This window comes from Triticum aestivum, chromosome 4A, assembly GCF_018294505.1.
Source record: "Triticum aestivum cultivar Chinese Spring chromosome 4A, IWGSC CS RefSeq v2.1, whole genome shotgun sequence".
NCBI classification, from domain to species: Eukaryota; Viridiplantae; Streptophyta; class Magnoliopsida; order Poales; family Poaceae; genus Triticum; species Triticum aestivum.
The window spans coordinates 440698902-440716869 of NC_057803.1; the positions used below are offsets into that span (position 1 = coordinate 440698902).

The 17968-nt window shown below is 39.5% G+C and overlaps 1 protein-coding gene across 2 annotated transcripts; it reads left to right on the forward strand.

Annotated features, from left to right (window-relative positions):
- The first annotated feature begins 6299 nt into the window (after positions 1-6299).
- Positions 6300-17968, forward strand: LOC123086251 (uncharacterized). Of its 2 annotated transcripts, none has more exons than XM_044507967.1 (18): positions 6300-6492; positions 6860-6923; positions 7775-7868; positions 7948-8056; positions 8142-8180; positions 8735-8818; positions 8897-8958; positions 11041-11143; positions 11837-11986; positions 12800-12868; positions 12944-13000; positions 13084-13344; positions 15665-15736; positions 15833-15934; positions 16684-16751; positions 16885-17085; positions 17262-17355; positions 17441-17968. In XM_044507967.1, exons 2-18 carry the CDS (start codon positions 6863-6865, stop codon positions 17711-17713), a joined length of 1899 nt encoding a protein of 632 aa, XP_044363902.1. In that variant the 5' UTR covers positions 6300-6492; positions 6860-6862; the 3' UTR covers positions 17714-17968. The 2 variants fall into 2 exon arrangements, with proteins under 2 accessions (XP_044363902.1, XP_044363903.1); XM_044507968.1 differs by having other exon boundaries at positions 16888-17085.

Consider the following 17968-nt stretch of genomic DNA (forward strand, 5'->3'; position numbering starts at 1 on the left):
AGATCAACAGGTGGTTCTATCTCAACATCATTGTCTGGTTCTTTATTATTTGGTTGAGAGTCTTCATGAACATCAGCATTATCTTTTTCATTATCACTAGGTGAATGTGTCATTACCAGACTGAGTTTCAGCATCAGAGATAGAAACTTCATTATCATTATCAGGAGGTTTCTCTACTTCAGGTTCACTAGGAGCATGCATAGTTCTATCATTTTTCTTCCTCTTTTTGGGTGTCCCTCAGGATAAAGTGGTTCCTGAGTCATTTTACCTCCTCTAGTTGCAACTCTAACAGCAAAGTCATGCATATTATTATTCATTTCATCAAGCAACTCTCTTTGAGATTTAGCAACTTGTTCTAACTGAGTTTGAACCATAGAGGCATGCTTTCCAACACCTCTAACATCATTTGAGATTCTAAATAACAAGTCACTCAAGCGAGCAATCATATCAGAATTGTATTTCAATTGTTTCATAACATTTGCATTGAAGTGATCTTGTTTCCTAATATAGTTTTTAAACTCATAAAGGCATTGGCTAGGGTGCATATTTTGAGGATTGTCACTATCATTGAACTTCATAAGAGAATTTACCTCTACCACCTTAGGCAATGGTGGTGTATTAAGCCCATGTATTTCTTCGATAGGAGGTAATTTTTTAACATCCTCATCTTTAATACCCTTTTCCTTCATAGATTTATTTGCCTCTTGCATATCTTCAGGACTGAGATATAATATACCCCTCTTCTTTGGAGTGGCTTTAGGCGGTGGTTCAGGTAGAGTCCAATCATCATAATTTTTCAATATATTCAATAATTCCTCAACTTGTCCAACAGTTCGTTCCCTGAAAACACAACCAGCACAACTATCTATGAAATCCCTAGAAGCATCGGTTAGTCCATTATGAAGATATCAAGTATTTCATTTTTCTTAAGAGGATGATCAGGCAAAGCATTAAGTAACCGGCAAAGCCTCCCCCAAGCTTGTGGGAGACTCTCTTCTTCAATTTGCACAAAGTTAAATATTTCCTACAAGGCAACTTGTTTCTTATGAGCAGTGAAATATTTTTCAAAGAAGTAATAAATCATATCCTGGGGACTACGCACACAACCAGGAGCAAGAGTATTGTACCAAGCTTTAGCATCACCCTTTAATGAGAACGAAAATAATTTGAGAATAAAGTAATAGCGAGTTTTCTCATCATGAGTAAAAAGGGTGGCTATGTCATTCAACTTAGCAAGATGTGCCACAACAGTTTCAGTTTCATAACCATGGAAAGGATCAGATTCAACCAAAATAATCAACTCTGGGTCGATAGAGAATTCATAATCCTTATCATCAATAAAGATCGGTGAAGTAGCAAACTTAGGATCACATTTCATTCTAGCATTCAGAGATTTTTTTATACTTGCATAATAATTTCTCTAGATCATCTCTATCCCTACAAGCAAGAATATCTTTAGTTGTCTCCTCATTCATAACATAACCTTCCAGTACCTTAGGAAATTAATATCTAGGAAGGCTAGTTCTAGCAAGTGTTTCAGGAGATTTAGTTTCAAGCTCATCATCAGATTCAACAACATCATGTTGTATTACTCTAGCAATTTGTTTATCAAGAAATTCACCAAATGGCACATCATCATTACCAAGCAAGGTACTAGCATCATCATAAGCATTATCCATAGCAGAAGTAGCATCATCAATAACTTGCGACATATCAGAATTAATAGCATGTGGTGGTATTGCAAGTTTACTTATAACAGAAGGTGAATCTAAAGCAGAACTGGATGGCAGTTCCTTACCTCTTCTCGTCTTTGAGGGAAAAATCTTAGTCTTATCATCCTTCAGATTCTTGATAGTGATAATATGATAATAACCCCAAGTGACTCAACAAATATAGCTATGCTCCCCGGCAACGGCGCCAGAAAAAGGTCTTGATAACCCACAAGTATAGGGGATCGCAACAGTTTTCGAGGGTAGAGTATTCAACCCAAATTTATAGATTCGACACAAGGGGAGACAAAGAATATTTTAAGGTATTAGCAGCTGAGTTGTCAATTCAACCACACCAGGAGATTAATTATCTGCAACAAAGTGATCAGTAGCAAAGTAGTATGATAGTTTTGATAATAGTAGCAGTAACAGTGATAACGGTAACAGTGATAGCAGTAGTTTTGTAACAAGTGCAACAGTAACGATAACAATAGTAACTTAGTAAGAACAGTATAGGATAAATTCATATGCATTGGATCGGTGACTTGCTAGATGATATTCATCATGAGACTGTTATAACCTAGGGCAATACGACACTAGCTTCAGTTCATCAATATAATGTAGGCATGTATTCCGTAAATGGTCATACGTGCTAATGGAAAGAACTTGCATGGCATCTTTTGTCCTACCCTCCCATGGCAGCGGGGTCCTATTGGAAACTAAGGGATATTAAGGCCTCCTTTTAATAGAGAACCAGAACAAAGCATTAACACACGGTGAATACATGAACTCCTCAAACTATTGTCATCACCGGGAGTGGTCCCGACTATTTGTCACTCCAGGGTTGCCGGATCATAACACATAGTAGGTGACTATAACTTGCAAGATCGGATCTAGAACATGGATATAATGGTGATAACATAAACGGTTCAGATCTGAAATCATGGCACCCGGGCCCAAAGTGACAAGCATTAAGCATGGCAAAGTCATAGCAACATTGATCTTAGAACATAGTGGATACTAGGGATAAAGCACTAACAAAACTAACTCGATTACATGATGAATCTCATCCAACTCCTCACCGACCAGCGAACATACGAAGGAATTACTCACTCCTGGTGGGGAGCATCATGGAATTGGTGATGGAGAAGGGTTGGTGATGACGAAGAATGAAGACCCCCCTCTTTGGAGCCTCAAACGGACTCCAGATCTGGCCTCTCAATAAAGAGCAGGAGGTGACGGCGGCTCCGTCTCGTGGATCGCGATAATTCTTTCTCCCTGATTTTTTCTAAAAAAATAGGATTTTATAGCATCGGTTTCAGGGTCTGCGAGGCCGCCAGGTGGGGACAACCCACCTGGGCGCGCCAGGAGAGGGGGGTGCGCCCTGGTGGGTTGTGCCCACCCAGGTGCCCCTCTCCGGTAGGTCTTGGCTCCAGAAATTCTTGTTTATTGTATAAAAATTCCTCGCAAAGTTTCGTTCCATTCCGAGAACTTTTATTTCTGCACAAAAACAACACCATGGTAGTTCTGCTGAAAACAAGTCAGTCTGGGATTAGTTCCATTCAAATCATGCAAATTAGAGTCCAACGCAAGAAGAAAAGCGTTAGGAAAAGTAGATACGTTGGAGACGTGTTAGGAGAGCATCTTCATACCTAAGCGGAAGCGTTTATCAACGCGGTTGATGTAGTCGTACACCTTCACGATCCGTTCCGATCAAGTACCAAACGTACGACACCTCCGCGTTCAGCACACATTCAGCTCGATGACATCCTCGCCTTCTTGATCCAGCAAGAGAGGCAAAGTAGTAGATGAGTTCTGGCATCACGACGGCGTGGTGACGGTGTTGGTGAAGAACAATCTCTGCAGGGCTTCGCCAAGCACAACGGAAACTATGACGGAGGATAAACTAGAGGGACGGGGTTGCCGGCACATGGCTTGGTGTATCTTGATGTGTTCCAGGTGCTAGCCCTGCCCCTCTATTTATATGTTGAGCCCTAGGGTCGTAACTTGGAGAAAGAGCCTCCTCAAAGTCGGTTTTTCCCGCAAGGAAGAGTCCTTCTCGGACGTCCAGAACCATACGCCACAGTCCTTGACGTCTGGCCCAGGGCTAGACGCTAGGGTCTCCAGCGTTTGCCCCCCAGGCTCTGCAAAACTCCTTTTGCACCGACTTAAAGCCCCGTGAGCCTTACCCCTTGGCCTAACCATATCATCCTATATATCAATCTTTACCTCCAGACCATTCCGAAGCTCCTCATCATGTCCGTGATCTCATTCGGGACTTGGAACAACATTCAGTCACCAACATACATAACTCATATAATACTATATCGTCAACGAACGTTAAAGCGTGCGGACCCTACGGGTTCTAGAACTATGTAGACATGACCGAGACACCTCTCCGGTCAATAACCAATAGCGGAATCTGGATGCCCATATGGGCTCCTACATATTCTACGAAGATCTTTATCGGTCGAACCTTATGACAACATACATAATTCCCTTTGTCCATCGGTATGTTACTTGCCCGAGAATCGATCGTCGGTATCTTCATACCTACTTAAATCTCGTTACTGGCAAGTCTCTTTATTCGTTCGTAATACATCATCTTTCAACTAACTCATTAGTCACTATGCCTGCAAGGCTTCTTATGATGTGTATTACTGAGAGGGCTCAGAGATACCTCTCCGATACTCGGAGTGACAAATCCTAATCTCGATCTATGCCAACTCAACAAACAACTTCGGAGATACCTGTAGAGCATCTTTATGATCACCCAGTTACGTTTGTGACGTTTGATAGCACACAAGGTATTCCTCCGGTATCCGGGAGTTGCATAATCTCATAGTCGAAGGAATATGTATTTGACATGAAAAAAGCAATAGCAATAAACTGAATGATCAATTTGCTAAGCTAACGATGAGTCTTATCCATCACATCATTCTTCTAATGATGTGATCCCGTTATCAAATGACAACACATGTCTATGGTTATGAAACCTTAACCATCTTTGATCAACGAGCTAGTCTAGTAAAGGCTTATCAGGGACACGGGTATTTGTTTATGTATTCACACATGCATTTAAGTTTCTGATCAATACAATTCTAACATAAATAATAAACCTTTATCATGATTTAAGAAATATAATAATAACCATTTAATTATTGTCTCTAGGGCATATTTCCATCAACATCAACTCCTTTTAGGTGAGTTGGTTGTTGCGGTGTGCTTGATGCTAGAGAGTTGTGGATTTGAATCCCATGATGGTAATTTTGTTTTTCTCGTGTAGTGCGTGTGACAGAAGTGACAGTTTTCTCTGGCGAGCGCACGTGAAGTGCAACGAAAAAAGCTATGTAAAAGAAAGAATGGGTGTTCTACAAAAGGTAAGACTAAGAAAGAACTCATCATACTCATTCTTTTTTTATCAAAAATGCCAAACGAAGGCCGAGCTTCGTGGAGATCTTAATTTGAAAACTTAGAACTTTTCTGTTTCAAAAGATTGTGAAAAATACACGTATATCTAGAGACACAATGTATATATGCATATTTTTTAGGTTAAAATACATTAAAATTAGAGCTAGAAAAGAAAAACAAATCCATGACTTTCTAACATATTTACCGTTCATCCTTAAAATTCAGGATTTTCTTTTCCAGCTCGCAATTCAAGATTTCATCCAAAAATGTTACACACATACACATTACATGCTTCTATACATGTGTATTTTCTTTTCTACAATTCTTTGAAACTAGATAGTATGATTTTTTTAAGTTAAGGCATCTACGAAGCTCGGTCTTCAGGATGCCTTACTCATCTTGTAATGTCTTCTCATGTGGCAAAACTAAAATAAGGTTGCCTTATTTTTTTTAAACATCAATACACACAAGCACTTATATATACACGCATACACTTATCCCTATGAACGCATATAAGCACACCATATCCTATGAGCACCTCCAAGAGACTGAGCCGACATATCATCTTGAGATTTTATAAAGTCACCATAGACGCCTCGTAGTCGACGGGAACTACTGAACATGTATCGCCGATTTTTTTTAATAAATTCAGGATAAATGCGAGTATCAAAACTTGAATCGTACCATTGTCTACCTAATCATCCAATCATAGGATGGTTCGCGAGGCTGCCTTATTAATTATTGTACACACATTCTTTAATTATTTTGCCACGTCAGTATTTTGCTTGCACGATATTCTTCTTGGCACTTGTAGACCGAAGCCGCTCTGGCCCGCCTCTCAGCCCTTGTACAATGGGAGGTGCTTAGAAAGATGCTTAGAGAAATAAATCGGGTGTTTCTTAAGCACCGGTGCTTATTTGTACAGAATAGACGCTTAATGCTTAGGCCTTGTACAATGGAAGGTGCTTAGGGAAGGTGCTTAGAAAAATAAATCAAGCTTTCTTTAAGCACCGGTGCTTATTTGTACAGGGTAGACGCTTAACTAAGCGTCTCTTCTATAAAAATAGGCACTAGTGCTTTAGAAAAACTCGGTTTATTTTTCTAAGCACCTCTCTAAGCATCTCCCATTATACAATGCCTTATTTGTATAGGAGAGACGCTTTAAGCACCGATGCTTCAGAAAAACCCGGTCTATGTCCCTAAGCATCTCCTCTAAGCATGTGAGGCCACGAGGAGCGACCATCTGGTTTTGAGACAGCTCACGAAACCTCGTCTTGTCCTCCTCTGAGCCGGCGGCGAAGCGAGCGGCGGCGCTCTTCTCGACGACTACGTGGAGGAGACGAACCCGGCCATAAGTCCGTGTGGATTCAAGGTAGGCTTTGCTGAATCCCAGTCGAACCTGTGCTTCATTTTTGGCCGGATTAGCAGGCTAGGGTTTCGTCCGCGTTTGTGCAATTGTGGGTGGCGATTCCGAGCCCGGAATCTTGGGAGAAATCCGTCCATGTCCCCTGTGCCGCAGCACATTTTTTCTTCCACTTCTGCGTTGGTTGGAAGAAGCGGGTCTAGGGGATCACCCCTGCTTCATTGCAAGCCTGCGGTATTACTACTATTTTGTGCTCAGAACTTGAGGCTTCCATTGCACGGCTTCGATGTTTATGTTACATTATGGCATGTAGGATATCAATTCATTTGCATTTTTATTCAAGAACATTAGTCTTATTTTATCTGTTTTTCTGTAGAAAATGGATGAGAAGCCATACGATGGTGAAGTATTAACTCGTCGAGTTGAAGAACTCCAGCGGGGTACTCACTCATATCTGTCATATACAAGATTATCATTCATTCGTTTATACTTTCAATGATAACCCTAACATACTGATTGTTTCCTGTGCCAATAGAAGTTGCTCTCATTATATATAACACTTCAGCCTGCAGATTAGTGATTAGTTTGGCTACATTGTTTTCTCTGTGCAAGTAGTTCAATTCAGGACCCTCACCCCTTTTTGGAATGGAGGCACTCCAATGGAAATTCAGGGGGAATCGTACTAGTTCCTGGCTTCCTTCAATAATGACCTCAAGATATAAAAGCGGATAATGCACTAGAGTTCCTTCACTAATATGTACCCTGTCATAACTCAGCTATTCTCGCATATTTGAGTAGATAATTTTTGCGAAGAATGCAATAGTTTTTTTAAAATTTCTTTCACTCTGTTAATGGTGGCTTGCTGTACAATTTGGGAAAGTACATGAAGTAGCTGCTGAAGTCCTTGGCTAATTATGTTACATTGTTTCTGATAGACATTTTATGAGTCTTTATAATAATTCCAACCTTCTACAGCTTTGTTCAGTCATAGGAGTATCTTAGTACGCAGCAGTGTTGCTTCCTTTGGATGTCATGTGTACATGGTTAACATGTTGGAAACTATTGGCAGATGTTACTAGTAATCAGAGATTTTCAATGGAAGATCAATGTACCTATTTTCTCATACTTCAGATTGATGACCTTTTGAATGGAGAGAACACCATGTTCTGTTTTCTCAAGCTGCTCATGTAGACTAGTTGTTTTGGGAGTAGTTCCAGTTTTCATTCTTGTATTTCTTTTATGTGGGGGTATAGGTGTACACTTATTGATTGAAATATTCTTTGTTTGTCAGAACGTGATGAACTGAGAAAAGATATCGAGCAATTATGTATGCAACAAGCTGGGCCTGGTTATGTTTCTGTTGCAACTCGAATGCTTTCTCAGAGGTGCTTCCATAGGTTCTGTCCATGTTCCATTGTTATCATTGTAGTGAAAGTAAACCAATGTTTTGTTTTAACTATCCAGGACAACAGCTCTGGAGCAGGATATTGAGATCCTTCAGAAGAAGTTAAGTGGATGCTTAAGAGAGAATCAAAATTTGCAAGAGGAGCTTGCTGAGGCTTATCGAGTTAAGGTGTGCTTCTCTTCCTCGCTGCACTATTGTTTGTATCTGCATTTCTTTTTCTTTCTTCTGATGATTGCTTTACTTAAATTTTCAGAGCCAGCTTGCTGATTTATATGGTGCTGAGCTATCAAAGGTTTCATACTTTGACTTGTACAATCGACTGTTGTTGTTTTATCAATAATGTTGTAACTTTCCGATCAAAAAATAAATAAATAATGTTGTAGCTTTTGCCGACTAATATTTAGTGGCAGATAATTTTATACTTCTCCATCATCCACGTACAAGCAGTATAGGGAGTGAAGTACCTTGAGCTTGAACATGGCATGCCATATCTATGCTCACTTATAGCTAGACCCACATATCATTCAGACAGTGCACAACTAAACAAAACACTAACAGTTGTGCTTATTTGAAATCTGCAGCCTGAAAGTAAAATATCATTTCAAGCATGATAGGCATATTCCGAGTCTTGGTTGGTCTTTTTAGAGAAGGTACCCTTTGGGACCTTTGCTTAATATTAATTTCACTTCAGTTAACTTGAAATAGACAATAAAGGCCTCATATGCTTACTTAAAATTTGATATTTTGTGGAATTTAGGTCACTAATTCTTTAACGTCCTAAAGTTCTGTTTACAAGAAATCTAGCTTATTGTGGAAATGACCTTCTATCCTGCAATGACAATGCAGACCAAGGAGCTAGAGCAGCAAGTGAGGTTTTTCCAGAGCAGCGTTGCTCAAGCATTTGCTGAACGAGATGGTTCATTGTTGGAGGTTCTTCTTGATTTACTTATTACGTCAATTCTGTATCTAAAGATGTAATGCTTTATACATGACATTTGAAATTGGTAGTGTGAGAAAGCAAAGGAGCGAGAAGAAGCAGGGTTAAAAATGTGCGCTACCTTTGAGGAAAGGTACTGTTACTCATTTCCTATTTCACATGTCTTGAACTGTTCTCTGGTATTTAAGATATAATGTTATCTAAGAAAGATGAAATGTTAATGTGTCGTTTCACCAAGTTCCCCAGAGGCGAGTATAATGGAAACTGACTGGTATCTACAGTATCAAAGATCTTGACAAATAAGTGGTCTTGCAGTGTTTTTCTTTTTGGATGTGAGTTTGTTGGTTGTAAAATGGCCAGCATCCGATATTAATGTTGGCTGGTGCATTGACAGACCTGCAACTGCACATATTATGAGACACATCCTAATAAGAAAAGGGCACTAGTTAAGTTTGTAACAATGTTCTCTTGTTTAGCGAGGAAAGTGGAATCTTAGACCATGTACAATGCTAGGAGCTTAGAGCAGTGCTTAGAAAAACAAACCATTGTTTTCTTAAGCACCAGTAAATCTAGGAATAGTTTTCGATTGACCGGGTGCGCTGGGTCGGTTTTTGCGTCCGGCCTCGTTTGTTTCAGGTGTTAATGGGCTAACTCTCCTAAAAGTTTGGTTTAGTTTAGTTTCTCACAGCAAATGGGTGGGTATGGTCGGCTATGGGCCCAAACAGATCCGGTTACAAACAGTTTCAATCCACAGTTTAGACCGGTTGGTGGTATAGGTTTCGTTCCAAGTTCTCCAGCCCGACAGACACACAGTCTTCTCCGCTCGTCGACCACGCCTGCGACCGCCGCAGCTCGCCGTTCGCGACGGCTGCCGTCACTGCTCGCGCACGGCTCGCCAGCCCCCTCTGCGAAGACTATTCGAGGAAGGGAAATGGTTCCAGGAAATGATTCCAACCCTTACGTGCAGATCAGCAAGGGCCAGATCGGAGTTATTCGGCAGGCCGGCGGCGACTCCAGCATGTGGAGGAGCGGCAGGCGCCATGGTCGAAAGGAGAGGTGCGTCTGCGAGCATTGTGGAACATGAGACATTAAAGATGCCCTCTCGCGACGGGTGAGCGCGCCTGGTGGCGCCGCCTGATCTCCTCATTCCGGCCACCCCTGCATCCAACTCTTCTCAACCCGGAGCTCTGCTCCCTCGTGCTCCCGGCCATCCTTGTGCGCCATGGCTCCTCAACCCTGCTCCCAGCCCGTGTCCGCGCCGCAGGCAGCGGCGACAACGGCTGACCATCTGCCTGTGCCGGGTGCCGTCCCTGTGTCCTGCTGCTCATCAGATGTGCCCCGGCGTCCTCCTGCTTGGAGATACAGGGGGGAGAACGCGGGCATCATTACCTCGTGCGCGGGCCTCGGGAAGCCGGCGACGATGGCCACTCCATGCACAGATGGTTTTCGAACCATTTCAGGAAATGGTTCCAACCCACAGATGGACACTCAGTTTTAGTTCAGTTTGGGTGAGTCAAATAGGTTTGGTTTTGGTTGGGTTGACGGGAATACAAATAGGTTTAGTTCGGTTTGGGTTGCCAAGTTTATCCATTCAGGTTTGGTTGAGGTATGGTGTAGTTTTCAAACTTTTCTCAGGATTAAGCACCAGTGCTTATTTGTGTACCAGAGGCGTCTAAAGCAAAACCGATTTATTTTTCTAAGCACTTGTACTCTACAAATAACCACTAGTGCTTAAAGCAAAATTGATTTATTTTTCTAAGCACATAGCATTGTACATGGCCTTATTTTGCCAGTGCTTAAATTTTCTTAACTTCCGGTGCGAGTTAAAATTTGTGCTGTGCATCTTGTTAGCATCTCTAACAAGACATGCGTACCATACTAAATGTACTGACACAAAGTTTAACTGTACATTCTTTACACAATTACTCCCTCCGTCCCATATTAATTGATGCTGAAACGGATGTATCCAGACGTATTTCACTGCTAGATACATCCATTTGAGCGTCAATTAATATGGGACGGAGGCAGTATATCGTTAGGGTGGTGACCACAGAACTTATTCTTTCTGTTTCTGCATTTGGGAGTTTCTTAAATCACAACTACACTTCACATAAGCTTTATTTAAGTATCCCACATTCAACGACGTTATGGAGAATGTCCTAGATTTGCTGCACTTTTCAGATAAGTGCAGAGTATCATGATTGTTAATTGGCAGGACGAGAGAATATCAAACTGCAATGGAAGATCAGAAACGTTTGAACGATGACCTGCAAATGGAGTTGACAGAACTAAAAGCGCATACAGAATCTTCCTTGAATGTAAGCATGCTTTTGATTTCTTATTGCCATTACTACCAGCATAAATCTGTGCAAGTTCACTTAAAAGTTTTTTTTCATACTGAAAAAGTACCAGATTTTAGTTGAGAGAACTAAAAGAGCATCCTAAATCCCTCTTGGATGTGCGCATGTTTTCTGTTGCTATGTCCACAATGATTATCTGGTAATTTTTTCTGTTCAATGAAGGATTTAAAGGGAAAATCTTACCACTATAAGTTTGTAAATTTTTCTTTTGACATTGTCCATTTCATTTTTGCCACAGGGCTGTGTCACTGAGTAGTTGGCCCAACGAGAGAATGAAAAACAAAATGCAAAATATGGCTTGCTGTCAAAATCCTGAATAATGTCAGGATTTAAATAGTCTTGCCCATTTTTCCCGTCCAACTTTCTAATGTAAATTGCACTAAGGAGGACGTATATTATTGAGTGGTTTTGATGGACGCCTGAGTGTAAAATAATTTCCTTGACCTACTGCATATTTTTTATTTCTAATGTATGTGGTTGTCTGTACCTCGCCATCTACACTCAGTATATTTTAGATAAAAAAAGAATCCAATTGGGATCTGCCCTCTTTCATGCTGATTTGACGTGTTCAGTTCGCATCATTTGCACCACCCAATATATATCAGAATTGATCCTTCTTGATTGGGAGTTTGATGATTGATTCTGTTTCAGGTTATTAAAAAATTATACGAAGTTCGTTCCAGAGAATGTGAATGCCCTTCAAACATTACTTTTGAAGAGAAATGTTCAATTCTTCTAGATGATTCTGCTGACAGTTGGAGTTTCAACCTGGATGGCGAAACCTCAACTTCGAAGTACATTGTAAACTTAAATCACTTTATCCATGAGAGATAATAATTCACTTGCAGATTGATATGTTTTATTTTTTCACTGTTTCAGTTTAAAATATACTCCTTCCGTCCCAAAATAAGTGTCGCTGATTTAGTATTTTGGGACGGAGGGAGTACCTAATACTTCTATTGAATTTTTATAATCCACTGTTGTAGGATATGTTTGTCTGGACAAGTTTATTTTGGGAACCTTAGAAATGCAAAAGATAGGGATGTGTTAAACTTTGATGTCAGTTATCACGTTTTTCTAAAATTCTAATAGGAAGCATCTCTACTTTGAACTTTAGCTTTCTCTAGTATAAATTACAGGACCTTACACGGAGACAGAAATTACAAAGTAACTGCATGTCTGATGGTTCTCAAGATTGTAAGTAAATAGTTATTCTATTTATAGGTTCGACTCTGCTAGAGATGATCATGCCCTCTCTGCCTGAATTAAGCAATGTAGTCTCAGTATAGAAAAGGACCTGGCTGTCAAAAATTCTCATTTGCAAAATCGATGCTCCACTGGTAATGTAGAAGTTTCCACATTCTGTATTATTATATATTTAAATGGCTGGAATAGTGGAATATATCGAAGTATGTTATAGACATAATCAGTTAAACTTAGTCAGACGTTCTGAATTTCTGATTGGGCAACATTAATAAATAGATAAATTAATAACATAAGCCTTGTATGCTTCTTTACAAGCGGCACACCAGCAAACTTATTTTTGTTACTTGACAGTTTCAATAATTTTATTGTTTCTAGTTGTATACACATTCACTGATCTTTTTTATGTAGGCATCTCTAGAACAGGAGAATGAGTCGCTTAAAGCTAAAATATCTAAGCTGCAAAGCAATCTAAGAATGGTAAGGTAAGTTTATCCATAGCAGAGACAAATAGTTTTTCGGCTTTCCTAAGAGATCTGTCACTTGGATGTCCAGAGTTTCGAAATTGAACATCACTTGCAAAGAAATGCACGAACACTGGAAAAGAAACAGGTACAAAAATTCAACTTATCATATCATTTTTTTTTCTGACGGCACCTTAATGCGCTTAATGATGTATACACTTTGGAATGCAGGCACTCAGTGATGATCTTATGAGAAATGGTCTGTCTGCTCTTCAAAAAGTCTATACATATCAAAGGGCTGAAATTATGAAAATATTGGAAGAAGAATTACTTCTGTTAAGCACGGCTGTTAATGAGATTCAAGACAAGTTAACTCAAATTTGCATCAATGCTGAGATCATGGGTAACCCTGTTGGGAAGATGCAATGCTGTGACAGTAGTTGTAAAGACGTGCATGTTACTATGGATATTGGCCCTGAAACCATCCCCAAGGTTTGTTCAGAACATAATGAACTTTCTCAAGTCTTGCTTTTATGCGGAACCACTTCCTCTAGGAACCTTTTCCTCGATCTAGATTTGTGCTCACGAGTTATGGTGTAACTTGTGAAGAAATTGATAAATATTACTTAATAGTGTCAAATCTCCAGAACACCTTGATGAATATATCCTGGGTTGGCATACTTCTTTTTTACATTTAAATCAGATTGACTATTTATCTTGTGTAAGCAAGATACCATGTCCTTACTTTTTTTAGATAGGTACTTTGTTGATGTGTTCCCCCTCTTTTTCCCGAAGAAAACATTTCTTGTAACACCCTGTTTTTCGGGGGTTCATTTTTTTAAAGGCAAAGGATGCTACACATTACTCAGATAATACTTTAGTACTGTATTTTAGTTGGACACATTGGAATTAATTTGTTATACCCTTTCTTATGCAAAATCAATTCCAAAAGCATTTGGGTTTGATTTTTGCAACTCCAAGTAAAAGCATTTGGGACAGAGGTAATACATGAGTATTGTTTGAATAATACACAACATCCTTTGCCTACTCTTCCGTTCCTTTTATAAGGTGTACTTTTTTTTCAAAAGTCAAACTTTTCTCTCCTTGACCAAGTTTATAGAAAAGACTACCAATATGTACAATACTAAATAAGTAAAATATGAAAATATATTTCATGATGTATCTAATAGCACTGATTCCTTTTCTTAGATGTTGCATCTTTTCTAGAAACTTAGTGAAGGATAGAGAAGTCTGACTTCTGAAAAAAATTAAGAGTTAATTACACTTTTGATACATAAACTTGCACTTGATGTACAGATTCATACATAAACTTGAAAAATGACACAAATCAGTCATACAACGTGTTTCAGGTACATTCAAGTACATTTCTGTCGTTTGCCGTTAACACTCCGTTAAGCTCTGCATGCCAGTTGGTCCACACTCAATACCTGCACATGGGGACCATCTGTCAGTGGCAAAGAAAGAAATAAAAATATAGCAAAACAATTGCGCGCAGTAGGAATCTATCTCGGCGCGTCACCTATCACGCTCCAGAAGCCAACCACTACATCACCTGCTACTATTTGTTAGTGTTACACATAGTTAACTTTTTGGATAGCAAGGAAACAATTGATCTGAAGCGAAATAGGCGCTGTACAAGGGGTTCGAACAATATTTTGAAAACTACTTTTCGGTTTTATTCCGGGAGGGACCGGAAAAAGTAGTTTCCGAAAACTCAGAAGTTTCGGTATTTTTTGTTCAAAATTTCAAAACAATTTTGAATTCAATTTTTTTGGTGTAAACATATATTCCTTTTAACCCCATATATGACAAATTGTGCCTCCTGTTCTAGCGGTCAGCTTCACTTGTTTATTCAGAGGGGTGCGGGTTCAAGGCATTGCTATGGTGCCTCGTCCATTTTTTCTTATGAAGAATGTTGAATATAACGCTAGAAAGGTCCAGTTTTTGCAAGATGTTTCGTGTGCCTTATCACTTGGAAGAATTTTTTATGTGAAAACATATGAATACGAGTTCTATTTGACATTATCTGACCTTGTAAATTGAAAATAAATAATTTTTTGAACGATATCAAAAACATTCGGGGCTCACCTAAATTTTCGGTAACCGGTCGACCGGGGAAAAACGGAGTTGAAAAACGCACGCACACAGTAAATCCTGTGCAATACACATTCTGGATTTGAATCAATTTACCTAATAAAATATATAATGGACTGTATGTTTGTACTAACAACAAATGCATCTGGTGCACTGGCTAACGCCTGAAGCTCGCTACGTCGCGAGTTCGAGTTCTGCTGGTTGCATTGCTTTTTGCTACATTTCTATTTCTTTCTGACACTGATAGGTGGAACCCACGCGCAAGTATGGAGTGTGGGCCAACTGGCATGTAGAGTTAACGGTAAACGATGGAAATGTACTTAAACGTTACCCGAAACACAAGTTGTAGGACCGATTTGTGCCATTTTTCAAGTTTATGTATGCATCTGTACATTGAGTGCAAGTACATGTATCAAAAGTGTAATTAACTCAAAAATTAATACTCCCTCCGTTCCTAAATATAAGTCTTTTTAGAGATTTCAAGGACTACATACGGATATATATAGACATATTGTAGAGTATAGATTTCACTCATTTTGCTCCGTCTGTAGTCCGCATTAGAATCTCTAAAAAGACATATATTTAGGAACGGAGGGAGTACATCTAGAAAGGATCAGAGGGAGTAGTTCCCTGAAGACTGGATGTCACAATTCTCTTTACAATTATATGACTTAACTTGTTATTGCATATATTGTAGGGTGATGTTCCTACACGTTATTCTACAACTTTTGATGATTCAAAAGCGCTTGCTCAAACTTTGCAGGAGAAGGTACAGCGTTACGCTGGTGCTTCTTTGTGCTTGAAATTCTCATATGGGCCTTTCTTTATATTAAATAATCTCACATTATGTTGAAATCTACTACAGATGGAGGCGCTTATGCTTTTCTCACAGGAACAAGAAAGATACCTGTTGGAAAAACAGAAGAACCAAGCTATTATAGAGGACCTTGAGAAGAACTTATCTCAAGTAGTACTTCCTACACTTTTGATGTCCATTATTTTCCTTTTACAATCTTTACAGTCTTATGAATCTTGAGTTATGCTGAGTGCTTTAAACTGTAAAGTATATGGAGAAATTTCACACGAATATTATGCCAGTCCACTTTTTTCTACTAGAAAATCAGTATTTTCTGGAAATGCAAAATTAGAGGTGTGGTTGTTATAGTAAAATCTGGTGAAGTCCTATTGTAGAACCGAACCGGAGCCGGAGCCGGAACCGGAACCAGAGCATCGGCAGCAGTCAATGCACAACTGTGAGGGCTAGGGCTACTGTACTTGTTTAGCCATGTCACCAAAGTCTGGACTAGTTGTCGACCTCCGATGGTGTTTTGAATTTAACTGTGAGTTCATTGGCGTACACAGACGCGTGGTTAGTTTACATAGATGCAAGGACTACACCATTAACACCGGTGAACGATTATTACTATGATGGTCTATGAAACAATTAGATCTGTTCAACACCTTCAGTGTATCACATGTTTGGAGCTAGTGCAAAAAACTTAAATTATTTTGCAATTAACGCTCCAGCAAATATCAAGGACTTCATAGAGGCACGGATGAGGCTGGATTTAGTATGCAAACAGGCCATTCTGTTTTCTGTTTTCCTCTTGGACTCTTCTCTTTCACAGCATCTTGGAAGTTTATCTTTACGGTACATACTAGAGCATGCAACATTGGATGCACATCTTGTAACTTGCTTGTACCTGTTCTATACAGGTTAAAGATGAAAAAGTGAAGGTCTTGATGGAGTTAGCAAAACTGAAAGAAGCTTATCTCCTGAAATGGTAAGCTTTATGTGCAGCAAATCATCATACTGGATCATGTTTGTAATATTTACTTAACATTTTGAGTATCGTTTCCTGGGTGTAATATACATTCTTCTTCTTATCACTATATATATATTTTCTTCTTATACAGCAGCTCTACTGCAAATGATGGTCATGGTATTGTTGATACTCCAAAAATCACTTCTGGGCATGACCAACAAGGGATGCTGAAGACTATTCTTAACAGAACATCTCTAAGACAATGGATAAAAAAGGAAAATAATACTGGGCATGAGAGCTCTGGTGGAAATGACCAGACAGTTTGTAGAGGGTGCTCAGTAGATCTATCAAGGTTTGTGATAATACACACAAATTACTTTTTTGGTTCATTCCCATCACACTTAGTCTTTCTATTAGCTAAATATGACCCCAATATGCTGCATCCTAGACTATATTTTTGCCATAATCTTATCTGCACTTACAATTTTGTTCTGCGATTTTTTTAAATTTCATGCTACTTCATGACAGGATGAAAGTTGAAAATGCTACCCTTTTGGAAAGTGTTGCTACTATGGAACGTCTCACTTCTTTGGTTCATAGGCTGCACAGAGTGCTTATGAAGGTAGGGCACTTTTCTTTAATCGAATTATTAGCTTTAGCAGTATTATGTGATACCCATTTTTTGTATCCTAACCATTTTTTGTCAGGTATATGATGATGTCAAATCCGGGTGTTCTTCGGAGAGTAGTTATGAAGCACTGAGCAGTCTTATAACAGAAGCAAACCTTATGAGAACGGCTCTGGGCGTCGTTCTCCCAGTAAGCTGGTCAGGGGATTCATCAGGTGGTATCACTTCAGACTCGCCTAAATCATCAAAATCCGAAAAGGTGGATCCCCTTGGTTCCGCTAGCATGGAGATGTTGGAGCTACTTATATTGGCCGCGGATATCCTCAGAGAGAGCTTCATGTTGAAGAAATGATTAAGGATTCAGAAGCATGTATACAATTTAATCTATAGAGAGAATTGTCCGCTTGAGTTGATTTCTTAATGTGCACTGCTACTGTGTAAATGTGCGGAAGTGGAAACTGCTGCAAAATGTTTGTATATGAAGCTGATGGTTTGCATGCCAAAGAGATGGTAAATCCTGCAAACTGATGATTTTGCATGTCAAAATTTACCAGCTAGTACTTGTTGACAAATTACATGCATGAGTGAGCGTCTGTGCCATTTTTAA

Coding starts and splice junctions, on each gene's coding strand:
- LOC123086251 (XM_044507967.1), top strand. CDS start 6,863: ATGGATGAGAAGCCATACGATGGTGAAGTATTAACTCGTCGAGTTGAA. Junction 7,869..7,947: donor ACTCGAATGCTTTCTCAGAG/GTGCTTCCATAG, acceptor TTAACTATCCAG/GACAACAGCTCTGGAGCAGG. Junction 8,819..8,896: donor GAGATGGTTCATTGTTGGAG/GTTCTTCTTGAT, acceptor TGAAATTGGTAG/TGTGAGAAAGCAAAGGAGCG.